The sequence below is a fragment of the Acinonyx jubatus genome, chromosome B1, assembly GCF_027475565.1.
Source record: "Acinonyx jubatus isolate Ajub_Pintada_27869175 chromosome B1, VMU_Ajub_asm_v1.0, whole genome shotgun sequence".
Taxonomy (NCBI): domain Eukaryota; kingdom Metazoa; phylum Chordata; class Mammalia; order Carnivora; family Felidae; genus Acinonyx; species Acinonyx jubatus.
In genome coordinates this window covers 144,658,794-144,678,915 of record NC_069382.1, presented here as the reverse complement: position 1 = coordinate 144,678,915, position 20,122 = coordinate 144,658,794, and the positions used below count along the sequence as shown (strand labels likewise).

General features: G+C 36.4%; 1 protein-coding gene across 4 annotated transcripts in view; it reads left to right on the top strand.

Moving 5' to 3' along the window:
• Positions 1–20,122, top strand: part of SLC4A4 (solute carrier family 4 member 4) — a 353,101-nt gene that overhangs the window by 273,698 nt on the left and 59,281 nt on the right. For all 4 annotated transcript variants that reach the window (XM_027058126.2, XM_027058106.2, XM_027058136.2 and 1 more), the window contains 2 exons: positions 2,196–2,266; positions 17,271–17,462. In XM_027058126.2, coding sequence (XP_026913927.1) covers positions 2,196–2,266; positions 17,271–17,462 — 263 coding nt within the window. The remainder of the gene's footprint in view (positions 1–2,195; positions 2,267–17,270; positions 17,463–20,122) is intronic.

Genomic DNA, 20,122 nt, shown 5'->3' with positions numbered 1-20,122 from the left:
AACATTGACAAAGACTAGGGCTCTAGCTAAATATTTTCTCCCTTTTATTTGTTTTCATTATTTCATTTCTTTTGCCTTTATCTGCCCTCATTCATTTGGAGTCATTAAATGTTCCCTATTCTAGCCTCATTTATTGACATTAAAAGATATTTTCATTTTATTGAGGTATAGTTGACAAAAGTGTAATGTATTTAAAGTGTACAAATGATGATTTCATATATGTATACATTATGAAAGGATTCCCACCAAAGTTAACTAATACATCCATCACCTCTCATTTTTATTTTATTTTATTATTTTATTTTACTTCATTTTATTTTATTATTATACTTTATTTTATTATTTTATTTTATTTAGATCCTCAGACCTTATTCTTCTTATAACTAGAAGTTTGTATCCTTTTACTGACCTCTTTCTATTTCCCCATCCACCACCCCCTCCAGCCCCAGCCCCTGGCAACCACCATTTTACTCTCTCTCTTTCTATGAGTTGTATTTACCTTTTATTTTTTATTTTTTTTAGCTTCTACCTATAACTGACACCATACAGTATTTGTCTTTGGCTGGCTTATTTCACTTAGCATAATGTCTTCCAGGTTCATCCATATTTTTGCAAATGGCAGGATTTCCTTTTTTTTTTTTTTTTTAAGGTTGAATAATAAATAAATATTTTTGAGTTCCTGTTAGTGCTGGACTGGGCAGATTCTGGGAAAAGCAGTGAACAAGACATGCCCTTTCTGTTATGGATCTTATATTCCAAATTTCAACAATCAAATAAATCTGTTTGTTTCTCGTTAAGAGCTTATGTTGGTAGGAACTAAAATATGGCAAACTAAAAGGATAGTCTAGGGGCTTGGGGGCAGGAGGGGGCAGGCAAGAGGGGACCAAATAATAGCAATTTGGATGTTAAATGTGATGCTCAAAGACAAAAACCTAAATGTCATTTTACAATATCTCCATAAATTAGGGATATTCTCTCAGTAACGATTTTATAATACATAAAACTTCAGGGGCACCTGGATGCTCAGTCAGTTAAGTATCCGACTCTTGATTTTGGCTCAGGCCATGATCTCACAGTTCTTAGGGTTGAGCCCCGCATCAGGCTCTGCACTGGGCACGGAGCCTGTTTGAGATTCTCTCTCTCTCTCTCTCTCTCTCTCTCTCTCTCTGCCCCTCCCTACTCTCTCTCAAAATAAATAAACAAACATTTTAAACAAAAACCAAAACAAAACAATCAGAGTTCCTGGATAGCTCAGTCAGTTAAGCATCAGATGCTTGGTTTCAGCTCAGGTCATGATCTCATGGTTCCTGAGTTCAAGCCCTGTGTCAGGCTCCTTACTGGGACCCTGCTTGGGATTCTCTCTCTCTCCCTCCCTTTCTCTCTGTCCCTCCCCCACTCACACTCTTTCTCTCAAAATAAATAAATAAACTTTAAAAAAACAAAACAAAAACTCATGCAATAGGAAAAAGGCTTATTTGATAAAAAGTTTTAATTATAGAACACCTTAAATAATATGTTTTAATTTTAGGTTCAAAAATTTTAAAATGATGAAATATTTCCAGGAAGAGAGTTGGTTTAATAAATAAGTCACATTCCTCAAAAAGCAACCTCTTAATAAATTTACAAATCATGGCAAATTTTGTGATAATAATTTTAAAAATTAGATTAAACATTTATTACCATTATATTTATATAGTTTATTATGTGTTTGAAAGACTTTTTGTTTTCCCACATATTGCAAAGATATACTCTCTCATATGCAGTCCAGATTTTCAAAAATCCCAAATTAGTTACTTCTTAACCAGTGAAAATCTACTTGTGAGATTTGACTGTACATGAAGCCCGTGATCAACTTACTCACTTACTAACATCCATTTTTCCACCAGACAAAATACAGTGAATGCTTTTTTAATAATGGAGTTTTCTTTTTCTTTTTTTTTTGAAACCTGAAACAAATTGTAATACCATTTCCTTAAATGTTTGCCATTGTTTCTTTTCAGATTAAAGTACAACAGATGTGTCTGAATCTTTGCTAATTTTATCTAGGTGAAAGGTGAATACAATTATAATAAAGAAAAATTCATTGTGCTTTATGGTGGTGTTGAAGACATTTTTCGTGCCTGGCCCAGCTTTTTTAGATTTTGAGTTATGAATTTAGGTCATTTTTATGGTAAAAGATTGTCTTTTTCTTACAGTTAATATCTCAATATCTAATGACACTACACCGGCTCCAGAGGATTGGCCAACTGTTTCTTCTACTGACATGGTAAGTGACTTAATATTTCAAACCACTTGTGTATTGTATAATCTAATTATAATATTCATAACATGATGTCTCCTACCCTTTAGCAACCTGAACATGAACACAACTTCAATAATCAGTGATAGCAGGACAGAAAAAAACACTTTCCTTGCTGTAGTCAGCCTTTTTTTTTCTTCTCTCCTCTCCTCTCCTCTCCTCTCCTCTCCTCTCCTCTCCTCTCCTCTCCTCTCCTCTCCTCTCCTCTCCTCTTCTCACTGTAGTGAATATTTACTCCTACAGCATGCTTTTTAAACCTTCTTAGGAATTTAACTACTATATCCATTCATTGTCACCTTGAAATATTTTCACAAGGAAAAGTGAGAGAAGTCAAAAAAGAGAGCATGGTATCCTCTGTGTTTTAGTATGATTAAAAGTTCTTCTGACTACCAAATGGTGTTGTATTCTCCTCACTAAGGGTGATTGTAGCAGGACATTTCCCCTGTCACTTAGAAAGGACTGTGCCTCTGTCACATGATATCCTTTCCCATGGCTTGTAACCAAGAATCTTTAAAAGACTAGAACTAAGCTTTAAAAATGAGCTGTTTGGCATGGAAGGTCACACACTGGAAGGAGACTTTGTTTTGAAGAAAAAGGGAAAAGTGCTATTTCAGACTTCTAATTGTGTTCCTTCTACGCTGGATATGGAATCTTACCAAAGAATATCAATCTCTCGGTTATAAAGACAGAAACCATAATACCTTGTATTGATAGAGTGCCCATCTCTCAGGAGACCAAAACAGTTCTGCAGATATTATGTAATGAGTGCCCACAACACCCTTTCAAAGATGATGTTTTGTATCTTTCCTGGGCAACTCTCACTTGACCCTGTTTCTCTCTTGTTTTCATATTCTGTGGCTCTCTTGACTTTTTTCCTTACTGTTAAAGCTCTCTCTGATTTCCTCCAAACTTTGCCTCTTTATTTGGGTTTGATTATAAATGTGTGTGTGTGTGTGTGTGTGTGTGTGTGTGTGTGTGTGTGTGAGAGAGAGAGAGAGAGAGAGAGAGAGAGAGAGAGATGTATATATGTTTTAAAAGCCACATGCAGAAAAGAGATCAATTGTCAGCCTTTGAGCCAGCCATCCTATTGCCTAAAATAATTTGATTAAAATACAGAGAAAAACAGTTCCTTCTAGACTTTAAATAATTTTAATTAAAGTCTAATTAAAAATTTAAAATATATATAATTAATTAAAACCATAAGTTAATTTGCAATAAAAATTAATGAAACACTTCCACTGACTTAAAAAGAGATTATTTCCAACTTAATTCTTTTTGTAACTAATCAAGGAAAGCTTTAGAATTAATGAATTTTTAAGCCCTGTCTTTGGGCAAAATTCTGGAGTGACTCTAGTAATTGATATGTAATTATAATAAGGTGTCACTATAAGATTTATGGAAAACAAATGGAAGTTGTTGTTGACTTCTGGTATGACTATGATAGAGGATATAAAGGCACAATAGTGATTACAATTGAGCTACCATTTATAGGGCATCTAGTAGAGAGACCAGGTGTCTTATACGTATTATAACCATTAACACAAACTACCAGGTGTAATTATGTTCATTTTATAGATGAGAGAAACTGCAGCTTTAGAAGGTAAATCACCTTTCATGGTCTAGGTCACATAGCCATAAATTATTAAAATAAAGATTTCAACTGAAATCTGAGTGGTTTTAAGTCCTGTGATATTTCTAGTATGCCATGATACTTCAGTGTTTGCAAGTAGAAATGTTTACCCTTTCAGTTCTTACGAATGCTGTATGCTCCAGGGCAATAGTCCCCTTGGTTGCACACCTTAATTAAAATGTTAGGTTGCTATGTTCTTCTCTAGAGAAGAAATTAGGAAAAAATGTGTGTATATGTGTGTATGTATATAATCATGAAGGACAACTTTTATTCTGTCCTTCATTTTTCCTTTTCTATCCATATCAGTGCTTTTAGGTATACTTTGCATAGATACACGCACACATAAATACATACACGCAATTTGTATTTATATGAGATCAGAAATGAATATTAAAGAGGTAATATGATTTATTATCACCAGCAATAACTACCACTTGTTGAGCACCTACTAGGGGCCAGGCTCTTCATATGACCTGTCTAGAATCCTCACAATAACTTTTAAGTCACTTATGTTACCTGTATTTTATGGATGAAACAGAACCTTAGAAAGGTTAACTGTGCCTATCGTCAGTATACGTAAAATCAGGATTTGAACTCCGGGCTTTCAAATTCCAGAATCTGCCTATTCCCATTACTTGAGGAATCAGAATAGTGTCTCATGTAGAAGGACTTACAGGTGGTGAGTTCTCCTGTCATACTGCCCCTTTTCAAATTCAGGGCTCCACTATTGAATAGGTTGTGGTAACTTCTCATTTTCCCACTTATAAAATGGTGATGATCATAGTACTTTATCTCAAAGATGCTATAAAAGCCAAGGGAGCAAATAGGCAGGACTTAGCTTAGTGGCTGGTACATACTCATCTCTCCATTCAAGTTAGATATTGTTATTATTCTATTTAGGTATTACAATCATTCCACTAGGCCATGTTGCTGCCGTAACTCAGGTTGGTGGAGAAAAGAAGTTGGATGCCACTGCTCTGACAGGGGACTGGGCCCTCTCTGTGTTTGGCCATGCTAACTCTGCTCAATCTTTCCTGGGACATCCAGTCGTCAAGGATTTAATTTCCTTCTTTTATCCAGCCATAATTATATTATGAAAGCAAGTGCTGTAAAAGTGACATGCCACCCTGGGGCACCAGCAAGGCTCCCTGTCACAAGGCTCAGAGTATACTCTGTCAGAGGAGGGAAGGCATTTTCTCTTCCGCTTCATTAGCATGAAGACAGCTTTTTTCTTCATAGTAGTATGGGAGTGTTTTCAGGGGGAAAAAGCAGGAAAAATGGGACATTAGAGCGTTTAGACAGATTGAAGCTCTAGAATAACCATCCCTCAAGATGAAAAGGCAGGTTTTCCATCATTTCTATTCATTGTTGGAATCCTTGTGTCTTTAATTCTTCTCACCTTCACCAGTGTTCCTGTAGATTTATTGGTGGGCATATCCCCTCAGCCTGCAGACAAAATTCTGTTAAAAGTTCCTATAAAACTCTGAGACCAGCCACAGCCTCTCCAACTGTATCAACACAATGAGCCTTAGAGTCGGCTGGCTTCCACTTATCCACTCTCAGAGGGAGAGACCAGATTCCATAATCGAACATCAGGGCTTTTCCAGGGAGGTGACTGAATAGATTACTTTTTGTTTTTCACATTAGATTCTTTTTTAAAAATGATTGTCAAATTGAGGTATACTTTAAAACATAAAGTTCTCACATGTTCAGTTCAATGAATTTTGGTACTTTATATACGCATGTAATCATCACCCAAAACAAGATGCATGTAGAACGTTGCCATTAGCCCAGAAAGGCCCATGGGGACTGCTCTGTGTCTTGTTTACGCCTCAGCTTCTGAGCCATGGGAGACCTTTCTTTGCCCAACTGCTCTGCCCCAGCCTTCAGAGGAAGAAACCTTAGCCCTTTCAGGAGTACCTGAATGCCTCAAAGGGCTTTTTCTCCACTCTTCTGTCCTGCTTCCCATCTTAGGAAGCGGATTTCTTGCATTTGGTAGGGACTCTGTCTAAGGGATTTCTCTCAGCTCTCCTAACATCCTACCTTTTTGTACAACCTGTGCACCTTGGCAGAGACGATGAGAAAGTTTGGTGGATGGACGCAGACTCAGTCTACCACCGAGGGCTCCTTGGAATTCTGGTCTGTCACCCCAGTCTTCATGTAGCCATTTAAAACTCATTAAAGATTTGGCTTATTTCTCCATACCTCCATCTATGGTAGATTTATCTTCCACAGGCCACTCTGGCAGGCATATGCAGCCATGGATTTTTTTTCTCTCTTCCAGGAAGATCTTGTAACTTCTTAGAATTTATTCAAGTTTGTATATATCCTCATATCTCTGACAGATTTTTAAAAACTATGATTTTTTTTTTTTACCTTATCCAGATTGGTTGGATAGGTTGGAAGTGACTCTTTCTTTCTTTCTTTCTTTTTTTTTTTAAGTTTTTATTTAAATTTTAGTGAGTTAACATGCAGTGTAATATTAGTTTCAGGTGTACAATATAGTGATTCAGCACTTCCATGCATCACCCTGTGCTCATCATGACAGGTGCATTCCTTAATCCCCATCACCTATTTAACCCGTTCCCCCCACCCACCTCCCCTCTGGTGGCCATCAGCTTGTTCTCTATAGCTAAGAGTCTGTTTCTTGGTTTACCCTCCCTCTTTTTTCCTCTTTTGCTTGTTTGTTTTGTTTCTTAATTCCACATATTGAGTGAAATCATATGGTATTTCTCTTTCTCTGACTGACTTATTTTGCTTAACATAATGCTCTATCTCCCTCCATTGTCCCAAATAGCAAGATTTTGTTCCCAAATAGCAAGATTTCGTTCTTTTTTATGTCTGAGTAATACTCCATTGTATATACATACACCACTTCTTTATCCATTCATCAGTTGATGGACACTTCGGTTGTTTCCATAATTTGGTTATTGTCGATAATGCTTCTATCATTCTATAAATATCTATATTTATAGATATAAATATAAATATCAGGGTGCATGTATCTCTTTGAATTAGTACTTTTGTATTCTTTGGGTAAATTCCTAACAGTGCAGTTGCTGAATCGTAGAGTAGTTTTATTTTTAACTTTCTGAGGAACCTCCATACTATTTTCCAGAGTGGCTGCACCAGTTTGCATTGCCACCAACAGTTCAAGAGGTTCCCCTTTCTCCACACCCTCACCAACATTTGTTGTTTCATCTGTTCATTTTAGTCATTCTGACAGGTATGAGGTAATATCTCATTGGTTTTGATTTGCATTTCCCTGATGATGAGTGATGTTGGGTATCTTTTCATGGGTCTATTGGCCGTCTGTATATCTTCTTTGGAAAAGTGTCTATAATGTCTTCTGCCCATTTTTTAACTGGATTATTTGTTTTTTGGGTATTAATTTTGATAATGTCTTTATAGATTTTGGATACCCTTTATCAGATAAATCGTTTGCAAATATCTTCTCCCATTTCATAGGCTGCCTTTTACTTTTGCTGATTGTTCCCTTTGCTGTGCAGAAGCCTTTTATTTTGATAAAGTCCCAATAGTGTTGTTTTGCTTTTGTTTCCCTTGCCTCAGGAGACCTATCTAGAAAGAAGTTTCTATGGTTGATGTCAAAGGGGTTACTTATTGCCTGTGTTCTCCTCTAAGATTTTGATGGTTTCCAGTCTCACATTTAGGTCTTCAATCCATTTTGAATTTATTTTTGTATACGGTGTAAGAAAGTGGTCCAGTTTCAGTCTACCTTCTATATATTAATCACAAGTAGAAAACCAATTAGTTTTGATATTTCACAATAACACATACAACTCTAGACAACGCAGCTCAAATGTATCCTGTAGTTCATAAAGTAAGTTGAAAATTACTATAAATTTGCCTACCCACTGCAGGGAAAAACCCCTAAATGAGTACATTAACTACTTAACCTTGAGACTTCTTTCTGTAGCATTACCTTCATTTATATTTATTTCAAAAGGTGCATGCATACTTTACTAGTTGATACTAAAGAGAGCAATACAAAAATCTTCCATTTTATTTATTTTATTATTTTATTTTATTTTTTTGCTTATTGTGTAACCCAGTGAAGCATATCATGTCTAATGGAGATGCTGTTAATCAAGAAACTGAGAACTATTATTGTCTCATAAATTCTGCTTGGCAGTCAGACATGGAAGCAAAAGTGCTTTCATTTGATGTACCTTCAGGGTGATTTTAGGAGTTAACATTCATTTTCATGGGAAATAGAATGTCATATTAATCTTCTTATGCGTAGCATCTTTGTGATTTTCTCTCACTGAGAAAGTCAAGTGCAAAAACCATTCTGTCCTTAAGTCCCCTTCAATATCACATGTTCCTACTTCTATTTAATTTTTAAAAAATGTTTGTTTGTTTGTTTATTTATTTTGGATGGAGAGACAGAGAGAGAGAGAAAGAGAGCCTGCACAAGCAGGAGAGGGGCAGAGAGAAAGGGAGACACACAATCTAAAGCAGGCTCCAGGCTCCGAGCTGTCAGTGCGGAGCCTGACACAGGGCTTGAACCTGTGAACTGTGAGATCATGATCTGAGCTGAAGTTGGATGCTTAACCAACTGAGCTACCCAGGTGCCCCTCTTCCTACTTTTAAAAATATAGAAAATTTAAAACATGCAGTGAACTACAGAGAATATTGTACAATGAACTTCCATATGCACATCACCTAGCTTCAATGATTGTCAACATTTTGCTCATCCTCTCTCACATATATATCTCCCCATTTTGTCTTTGGGGAGGATCCTATAACATTTTAAATTTTAAAATTCATCCTTTGGTATACCTTATATGTTTAAGATTTACAAACAAATCCGTTCAGTGTAAACAGGATAATTCTCTGGAAAATGAAATTCAGAAAAATAGATTGATATCCCTTTTCACAAGATTGACCTCAGTTAAGATCCTCAGCAACTTGGTCACTTGGTCCCATTTCTTTTATATGTATATATATTTTTTTCTACCTATTTACACAATCAGCCTTCTTTGGCTCACCTGGTCTACTCACTGTTGGTTTCTCCACATGGTAGGCACTCAATAAATTTTGAATAAAGAACTTGCTAGATAAGTGAATGAAGCATTGTATGTCCCCAAATCAGCATCTTTGCTCATGGTATCTCCTTGTCTAATGCTTTACCACTTTGTTTCTGCCAATGCAGAGAGAAATACACATATAAAGCTTGTCGCTTTCATTCCCTTGGCTTTTGTTACTTTCTTTGTCATTCTTTTTTAGTTTTGTCCTTCTGCCACTCTTACTGTTCTCTTTACCCTTTGGAGTATGAGAGTTCTACAAGGACCAGTCTTTCTTTCAGGACTTAGTTTGAATTTTGTTTTCTCTGTGATCAATGAAACTGATTAGCTCTTTTTCTGATCTACTTACTAATCTCTATACTGTTCATTTAGACACTTTCTTTTACTGCCTTGCATAATTAATATTTTAGCAAACATATTGTTTCTCCCAGGAACCTTTTAAAAATTGTTTTTGTTTTATTTTTCTTTATTGCTGCTGTCTTAACACTATCTTAGTTCCTTTATGTAACCAGGACCCAATGCATTTTGTTTTCTTTTGGCCACATTTTTCTATTTTCCACATGCTGCTATTGTTCAAAACAGCCTGTAGCTAACTGAAACAGCATCACCAGAGTTAGCAAACAAAACAAAAGACAGAGGGTCCCAGTTACATTTGAATTTCAGGTAAATACCAAACAATTTTTTTAGTATAAATATGTCCCACATATTGCACGGGTCATACTTACACTAAAAATATTTTTCATTGTTTATCTGTATAACTGGGCATCCTGTAGTTTATCTGGCAACTTTAAATTGAAAGTTTATTTTACTTTAATTTTGTTCCCCAGATAAAAAGGGTAGATAAATTAGTAGATATCTTCCTTGAATATGTCAGATAGTTGGATCCTGATGAATGATTTAGGTTAGCTAAAATTTCTTTGGAAGCCTGGTGTATTGTAAATTGAACCCTGTCTCTGTCTTGGTCTGTTCTTTCTTAGTTTTTAGTGATACACAGTCCCTTTGGTGTTCGGGCTCTATACTTCTGTTATATCTAGCCTTTACCCATCCTGGTACAAAGAGTTGCCGAAACCCTAATCAGTCTCTCTCTTACTTAATCTTTCACCTTCCTTTCTCCATTCTTGATTTTTTTTCCAGCATGCCCTTCTTCCTTCTACCCCCATAGCCTGGTTCTTTCTCATCTACCACAAACACCTCAGAAGTCCTCATCAGCCCTGAAGAACGTGCCTTGATTTTATAGTGCTCACATGCTCTAGCCTATCCTTTTGCTACTGTTTTTTTTTTTCAAAAGTATTCTGAAATTGCCATTTCAATTTTTCTGTTCTCCCTTATTTCTCAACTGAGTTCTCTCTTTTGAACACTCCCTCCAGTATTCAATATTTATTTTTAAGTAATGTCTACCCCAACATGGGGCTTGAACCTACAACCCTGAGATGAAGAGTCACATGCTCTACTGACTGAGCCAGCCAGACCCCCCTAATTTTGGACATATTTTGAGATCATTTTTGCCGTAATGTGACCTGTGAGAAAGAGGAATTAACAATGACTTCAGGGTTCTCTGTTTTTAGAATCTAGAAGGATGAATTTGCTATTAACAGAGATAGGCAAGATCCTAGGGGAAGCAAGATTTAAGGAAGGATGAGGAGTTAGTTTTGAACATGTTAAATTTATTTTATTTTATTTCATTTCATTTCATTTTATTATTATTTTTTAACATTTATTCATATTTGAGAGATAGAGACAGAATGCAAGCAGGGGAGGAGCAGAGAGAGAGAGAGAGAGAGAGAGAGAGAGAGAGAGAGAGAATCCTAAGTGGGCTCCAGACTTTGAGCTATCAGCACAGAGCCTGACACCGGCTCAAACCCATGAACCATGAGATCCTGAGCCGAAGTAAGATGCTTAACCGACTTAGCCACCCAAGCACCCTGAATGTGTTAAATTTAAAACGCCCATGAGGATTCAAACAGGGATATAGTTTACTAAGAAGTAGTTACAAAACAACGAATCTCTCTGAATTGGGGAACATTTGCTGATGAGTTAACAAATCATCGTTAGCCTTGCAGTCATGAATTTGCTCTTAGAATAAATGAAAATTGGAGTGCAGCTGACATACATAGAGCATGGCGTACTATGATGATGGAATAACCTCACTTATAAAAGCACCAGAGCAGTAACATCTGAAGCGTCTTTGCTTCACTGCTTCCTCTGAGGTTCTAATGAAATCTGTGGTTGCTTTTCCCAGATAAATATACATGCAAACAATGTTTTACATGATATTTCAGGGGACTCAAGGATTTCTTTCTTCTTCGGGTCACTTAACATCTGTGCTGGACGTGTCCAACACAGTATTTGCCCTCTTTTAGGAGCCAGTGTTATTTGGTTGTGTGTTTTTTACCATGACTTTCTAAGCAGTAATCAGAGTGGTTTGCATGTGAAGAGTACTATTTATGTTAGAGCATTTTCCGAAGCTATGATCACCGTGACCTTTATGGTACTCTTTTGCAGCTATCCTATCGGCAGTTGCACAGGAAAGTGAAGTTAATTTTTTTTTCTGGTTTCCAATTAAATCGTGGTAGAGCTGAGATTGAAGCCCATGAGGGTATTTTCTCAGTCTCTTGCTTTGATGTATGTTCAGTATTTCCTTCAAATTAATTCTTCGGGAGTTGCATGAACCTGGAGAAGAATCATTTACCTGTTTTTGCTTTTTCTGTGACTTACCACAGTTTGAAAATTACAAATGATCAAAACCAAAGCTGGAGTTTTTTGCCATTTTTTTAAATTTAAATTTTAGCTAACATACAGTGCAATATTGGCTTCAGGAGTAGAACTCAGTGATGAATCACTAATATACAACACCCAGTGCTCTTCAAAACAAGTGCCCTCCCTAGTAACCATCACCCATCTAGCCCATCTCCCACCCACCTCCCTCCATGAACCCATAGTTTGTATTCTATCATTAAGAGTCTCTTGTGGTTTGTTTCCCTCTCTTCTCTCCCCTTCTTGCCATATGTTCATCTGTTTTGTTTCTTAAATTCCATATGTGAATGAAATCATATGGTATTTGTCTTTCTCTAACTGACTTATTTTGGTTAGCATAATACACTCTAGCTCCATCCATGTTATTGTAAATGGCAAGATTTTATTCTTTTTGATGGCTGAGTAATATTCTATTGTATATATGTACCATATCTTACTCATCCATTTATCAGTCGATGAATGGGCTGTCTCCATATTTTGACTGTTTTGGGTAATGTTGCTATAAACACTGGGGTGCATGTACCCCTTCAAATCTGTATTTTTGTATCCTTTGGGTAAATATCTAATAGTGCAATTCCTGGATCATAGGATAGTTCCATTTTTAGTTTCCTAGGGAACCTCCATACTGTTCTCCAGAGTGGCTTCACCAGTTTGCATTCCCACCAACAGTGCAAGAGAGTTCCCCTTTCTCTGCATCCTTGCCAACACCTGTTGTTTCTTGTGTTGTTAATTTTAACCATTCTGACAGGTATGTGGTGGTAACTCATCATAGTTTTAATTTGTATTTCCCTGATGATGAGTGATGTTGAGCATCTTTTCATGTGTCTGTTAGCCATCTGGATGTCTTTGGAAAAGTGTCTATTCAGGTCTTCTTATTTTATTTTATTTTTTTAACTCTCAAGTTAGTTAACATACAGTGTACTCCTGGCTTCAGGAGTAGAATCCAGTGGTTCATCGCCTACATATAACACCCAGCGCTCATCCAAATAACTGCCCTCCTTAATGTCCACCACCCATTTTCAACACCCCCCTACCCCCATCAACCCTCAGTTTGTCTTCTGTATTTAAGAGTCTCTTACGGTTTGCCTCCCTCTCTGTTTTTATCTTATTTTTTCTTCCCTTCCTCTATGATCATCCGTTAAGTTTCTTAAATTCCACATATGAGTGAAATTATGTGATATCTGTCTTTCTCTGACTGACTATTCATGTCTTCTGCTCATTTCTTAACTGGGTTGTTTGGTTTTGGGGTGTTGAGTTTGATGTGTTCTTTTTAGTTTTGGATACTAATCCTTTATCAGATATGTGATTTGCAAATAATCTTCTCCCATTATGTAGGCTGCCTTTTAGTTTTGTTGTTTCCTTCACTATACAGAAGCTTTTTATCTTGATGAAATCCCAATACTTTGTGTTTGCTTTTGTTTCCCTTGCCTTTGGTGACATATCTAGTAAGAAGTTGTTCTGGCCAAGGTCAAAGAAGTTGCTGCCTTTGTTCTCCTCTGGGATTTTTTTGGTTTCCTATCTCACATTTAGGTCTTTTATCCATTTTGAATTTATTTTTGTGGATGGTCTAAGAAAGTGGTCCAGTTTCATTCTTCTGCATGTCACCATCCAGTTTTCCTAGCACCATTTGTTGAAGAGACTGCCTTTTTCCATTGGATATTCTTTCCTGCTTTGTTGAAGATTAGTTGACCATATAGTTGGGGGTCCATTTCTGGGTTTTCTGTTTTGTTCCATTGATCTATATGTCTGTTTTTGTGCCAGAGTCATACTGTCTTGATGATTGCAGCTTTGTAATTAGCTTGAAGTCTGGAATCGGGATGTCTCCAGTTTTGCATTTCTTTTTCAGGATTGCTTTGGCTATTTGGCATCTTTTGTTGGTTCCATACAAATTTTAGGATTGTTTGTTATAACTCTGTAAAGAATGTTGGTGGTATTTTGATAGGGATTGCATTAAATGTGCAGATTGCTTTGGATAGTATAGACAGTTTAACAATGTTTGTTCTTCCAATCCATGAGCATGGAATGCTTTTCCATTTCTTTGTGTCCTCTACAATTTCTTTCATAAGTGTTCTGTAGTTTTCAGAGTATAGATATTTTACCTGTTTAGTTGGGTTTATTCTTAGGTATCTTATTGTTTTTGGTGCAATTGCAAATGGGATCCATTCCTTGATTTCTTTTTCTGCTGCTTCATTATTAGTGTATATAAATGCAACTGGTTTCTGCACATTGATTGTATATCCTGCAACTTTGTTGAATTCATGTATTGGTTCTAGAAATTTTTGGGTGGGGTCTTAAAAAAATTTTACAGTGAATCAACCAGCATCAATAACACTACCCATGAAATAATAATACAAATATAAAAAAATACAAATCAAATAAAAATGTGTAATGTACTAATATGATGAAACATGAAAGATTTATTTATAAGGATAGTAGAAAGTAATATAGGAGCCTTAGGCAAGAAATTAAACCAGGGCAGATACTTTTTCTGTAAAGGATCAGATAGTATACTTTTTAGGATTTATGGGTCAGATATCTGGTCTTTGTTGAAATTACTCAGCATTGCAGTTGTAGCACAAATATAGTAATGAACATTATGTAAAGAAATGAGCATTACTGTGTTTAAGTAAAACTTTATTTATAAAAACAGGAGTCAGGCTGAGTTTGGCCTATGGGATATAGTTTGTTCAGTCCTGGATTAAACTACTCATGGTAATTTCAGATAAATTATAATTATAAATGATAGATATAGATAGGTGACTTTTAATGAGACAGCATTGTTTTTAAAGTAACATTCCGCTCAGACTAAGCTAGAATTCCCAAGAGAGGGGACTCAGGGTCTGCCTTTAGGTGGGCCAGGGGTAGTGAGAAAGTGCAGCCCAATCCCTCCTAAATACATAGGGCCGAATATCTCAGTTTTATCACAGTTTTAAATATTGGGGTTCCACATGAAAAGATATTTCACTGATAATAAAATTTGAAAACTATTGGATTATAGAAAGTAGTAACTAAAATCTGTAGTTTTCTTTTTTTATGTTCCCTTTACATAGGCAAAGCAGAGTGTACCTCTGAAGTAAAACATATCATTTTTACTGAAATGTGTATGTTTCATAGATAACAAAATGAGATATATTGGAGTAAAAAATAATAGAAATTGTATCTGTGATGATTAAATTATCAGATAATTATTTAAAATTCTACTTTGCGTATTTACATATATACACCACTAATAGATGAGTAATGCTTTGTCTTAATGTCTAGTTTGTTATCTGAATCTTGCCTGAAGTTTTATGAAGTTAACCTTCAATGATACGAGTTTATGTAGAGTAACAACACTGAAGTAACACAGATAATATAGGTTCCTCTCCAGTGATGTTTAAATAGAATTATTTATTAGCTAGATTTAAAGTTTTATGGAAGTGGGAAAAGTGTATATGTATACTGAGAGATCTGGACGTGCTGCCTAAACTTTATACTAAAGTCCTTAGATGGTTGGGAGGCTAAACTTTCTGTATGATGATATAGGGAATCATTTGAGGCCAAAAAAATAGTGATATTGGCATTTTGAGTTGATGTACATGAGAAAACATATCTATCATTTTATGTATATCTGTATATTTTTTCACCTCAACCTGAATCTCTGTAAGAAAATCAATAAAAACTGTCTGTTGGGATTGATTGTCTTAACGCAGCTTACTTCTTTGGGCTATAAAAAAGGGTTCTGCTCATACTAAAGTGCTGAAATGATATTATGGTAAATTTACATAGGCAAATTTACAATGGTAAATTTTTGCTGATCTGAAAACAAAGAAATCTGTTACCTATTATGACCTCTAAACTTTAAATGTGTTCTTCTAAAAACATCCATATGCAGAAATCTGAAAAACAAGATGAGACATGATTAAATCACCTCTCAAAATTGGCATTTGATAAAAGAATAATTATGTGGTTCAGCTGTTTATAAGTTGAAGCTAATATAGAAAAAATATTTCAGGGAAAGACCTAGAGTTTATTTTTTTTATTGACTTATGTAAGCACTTTACCTTTTGAGCTCTATAAAAATATGAACAATTTCTGGTCTGAGATTCTTCTTTTGCACGTGTGAACTTTTATGACTAGATTACTTACATCAAGAGAATTCATTGAATAGTAAAGAATGTTGATGATGAGTTTGGTATGAGGTAGAACTCTTGCTTCCAAAGGACAGGAGAAATTTATCTTTCCCTATTTATATGCAAGGTATTCTCAAATAAACCTTCTGTTAGCACATGACATACTCATTAGCCCTGGACCTAAGAGAAAGTTCAGGATCACAGTGCTGGCAGATTCAGTGTCTGATGAGGACCCACACACTTCCTGGTTCATAGACAGCCTTCTTCTCATTGTGTCTTCATATGGCAGATGAGACAAGGGAGCTCTCTGGGGTCTGTTTTATAAAAACATGAATCTCATTCATAAAGACATCAGTCTCATGGCCTAATCATTCTCATGGCCTAATCACTTCCCAAACAGCATCACGTATGATTTTCAACATATTTAGGGGAATTTTGTAGCACCACATTAGTGTTGGTCAGTAACTGGCTGCAAGAGGGCATAACATTTTAGGTGAGGTAGTTCTAATGTGACTGAAGGTAGTTCTCTAGAGAAGTAGGTAAGACTGGGAGCCGCTGGAGGATGAGTACCTTGGTCTAATCCAGTGTGCTAGCAAAAGGATTCTCCTGCATATTAGAAATGGAAAATAGGAACAGGAGTTAGCTGTTCTCAAGAAGTACTGACAACATGACAGCAATTCATGAGATAGAAGAAAATTTGAAAATTGACCCATGAGCTTGAGGTCATGTACCATAGGGATATGCCACACAGGACTCCAAAGCCCATTCTAGTATGTTCCACTACTGGGTGTACATGCTGTTCACCTGAAGCCCACAAGATAAAAAGTTCTATTTTATTAAGGTATTCAGTTGAAAAAGCAGGGACCATCAGTATTTTTTATAGTCTAATTCCTTAAATCACCAGTCTCTAGTTATTTAGAAAAGAAATAGCTCCTTGGGAAAGTGCTGGGTAGATGCATAGTTAAGCTAATATGACTTTTAGAGAGCATTAACCATAGGGCCGCTTGAATCCAAAGAAGCTGTGTATTGCAAAAGTAAGTACTTTTTAAACAATAAAGGTGTTTTAGAGAGTCTCACATTTTGAGACTTAGGATATTAATGTGTCTCAGTTTACTCTCAGGAAGGTTGACAGGAAAGAAGGACTTTGTGGTTTGTTTCTGTTGAACAAATGGATGATTGTAGGGCTGTAGCTCAAACTAGGTAAGAGATGGCATCATTTTCATTGTGTTTTCAGTAATTGCTAGCCTCCTGGCCCCCCAGTACCAGTTATTCCATTAACACTTCGTCAAGTTTCACCCTCCAGTGGTTACCCTCCAGCTGTTCTACAGAGACTTTCAGCCTAATCCTTACATAGCCCATCAAGTATCAAATGCTGCTTTTGATGCATTGGTGTTCTCTAGAAAAATGTTCATGTTTTTCTTCTTCAGTACCATAATGCTACCTTTGACTGGGCATTTTTGTCGACGAAGAAGTGTTTGAAATACGGAGGAAAGCTCGTGGGGAACAACTGTGATTTTGTTCCTGACATCACTCTCATGTCTTTCATCCTCTTCTTGGGCACCTACACCTCTTCTATGGCTCTGAAAAAATTCAAAACGAGTCGTTATTTTCCAACCACGGTAAGTACCTGAGCTTTAAATAACTTCCATTGAATTTACACAATAATACAATGTTTAATAATGAAAAAGTCACCTGTAATTCAACTTTTGCAATTTTGTGCATTTAAAAATTGATTTCCAGTCTTTGTCCATGTGCCTATTATGTATTTTTAACCTAATTATAGTCTGGCTTTGAAAAGCCTTCCATGGATAAATTCTGTCATAAATTCTATCATAATTCGTATTGTACTGAGGGGGAAAAGTGGGATGGACTTTAGTATCTAAAAATGCATGAGTAAGAAAAAAACCTGTTAAATCCATACTTTGAAAGTACATAAGCAAAAAATCTTCATATTAGTAACAGTTTTTATGTAGAATTTCTTGTTCATGAGCTGTACATGTAGTAATTTAGTAGTTGAATTATGGGCTGTGGGAGTAAACTTACACTGTGTCGTTACACCAGTATTGGTATAAGATACGAGCATCATCTGAGCCAAATTTTCCTTCCCATAATGATGAATGCTGTAGTACAGAAAAACAGATAATTGAGCTGGGTTGTGCAGACATCCTGTCTCCCCTTAATATGCTTGGGTGAACATAAAATCAAAACTGTGGTTCATGGAGGGACTACAAGATAAGACCAACATTTAGTTACTGGCGTTTTGTTTTTTTACCTGCAGAGTGAAACTAAGATAATCCTTTGCTTTGCAGTTCAGTTCTCAGTGTTTAAGATGTCAGTTTTTCTTAGGTAATCTTGATTATACCTGATTTTTATCAATGAGCTGCTCTAAGCAGCTAGAATCTCATGAAATCTCTCCCCTTGTGTTTTGTGTAGAAGTGGAAAGACTTTAGAAGACAGATGCAGTTGCTGAAATTCCTTTCTTTCAATTCCTAGGAAATGAATCATCATATATTCACTTTCACCCAGGAAACTTTCTGACTTTTTCTTATAAAAACTGATTTTTCTTATAAAGTTGACAATAAAGGGAAAGATTGATAACTGTTTTCGTCTGTTTGGGCTGCTATAACAAAATACCATAGACGGGTGACTTATAAACCACAACAATTTATTTCTCACGTTTTTGGAGGCTGGAAAGCCCAAGGTCAGGTACCAGCATGGTTGGGTAAAGGCCTTCCTCCTGGCTCATAGCCAGCACCTTTTCACTATGTTCAAACATGGAGGAAGGGCTAGGGCTCTCTTCAGGGCCTCTTTTATAAAAACATTAATCTTACTCATGAGGGCTCCACCCTTATGACCTAAGTACCTCCCTAAAGGCGCCACCTCCTAATACCATCTTTTTTTGGGGGGTTAGGATCTCAACATACAAATTTGAGGCGGACACAACACTGAGACCGTAGCAATAATGAAATGTCCCAAACTAGCTGGCCTAAGGAATGAAAAATCTCCACAAAGTCAAGGTGCCTGGGTGGCTCAGTCAGTTAAGTGTCCGACTTCAGCTCAGGTCATGATCTCATGGTTCCTGGGTTCGAGCCCTGCATCGGGCTCTCTGCTGAACGCTTGCTGAGAGCCTGGAGCCTGCTTCAGATTCTGTGTCTCTTTCTGTCTCTTCCCCACCTCTGCTCGCTCTCTGTCTCACTCTGTCTCTCAAAAATGTGAAAAAAAAAATTATAAGAAAAAAAAAGAAAAATCTCCACAAAGTGAAACATAGAAAGAAGCATTCAATTTAATGTGTCTAAAATGGGCATCACAAAACAGTGGTAAACAGGCATAATTCAGCCTACAGCCATTCTTTGTTTAGCCCATAGTTTGTGAACACACACACACATGCACACACATGAGGCCTTGGGTGGAGCCTATACTTTGCGGGTAGTTATTGTCCTCATAACTCTAAGACTTGGCTGCTTTGCAATTTCAGATTAACTGCCTGTCCCTGAAGATATTTGAGCTTGTAACACCAGTTACACAGGGAAATGTGTTAACTTAGTCCACCTTTTCAATGGTATGAGTTTTGTGTGGACCAGATGCCTTGGGTAAATGTCTTTGAGGACAATTGCTTCTTCTCTGTTGAGGTTTTTCCTTCTTAATTATTAATCCATTAGACCCCTCTTTCTCTCCCCCCCGCCCCCGGCTCACACTTCAGGAATTATCACCTTTTTATCTCTTCCACTTGCCAAAGCCTGAAATTATATAGACATAGCAGGTGGAAAACAAGAAAATTTGTGAAGCAATTGTTAGTTGTAATTTACAAAATAAACTAGTTTCATCCTTAAGATAAATATAGATCATTTCAACTGCCTATGTAGACATCACCTTTTTCTTCCAGCAGTAACTCCCAAGTTGATAACAGCTCTTCAGACTTAAAGGAATTTTCCCTTTATAATAGCCCAAGCAGGTCATTTCTCAGCATTGATAAATGCTGCTGAGAAAGTTATGAGCATGTGAAAATAGAATAATGATAGCAATCCAGTTTCAATTCCTACTAAGAGGTTTCTCAGCATAGTTTAGAATTATATACAGCAATCATAAAATAAACAGGGGGCAGAAAATATATGTGATTTCTAAGGAGCAATGTTGAGGTGTGTAGGCTTTCAGACCATCATCTCTCCTATTCACTTTATGTTTAGAGCTAAATAATAACAATACATTGATAAATTCACACTTGCGTGAATAATAAGAATATATTTTCTGCTCTCTCATTTGCCAAAATGTGTTTGGACTT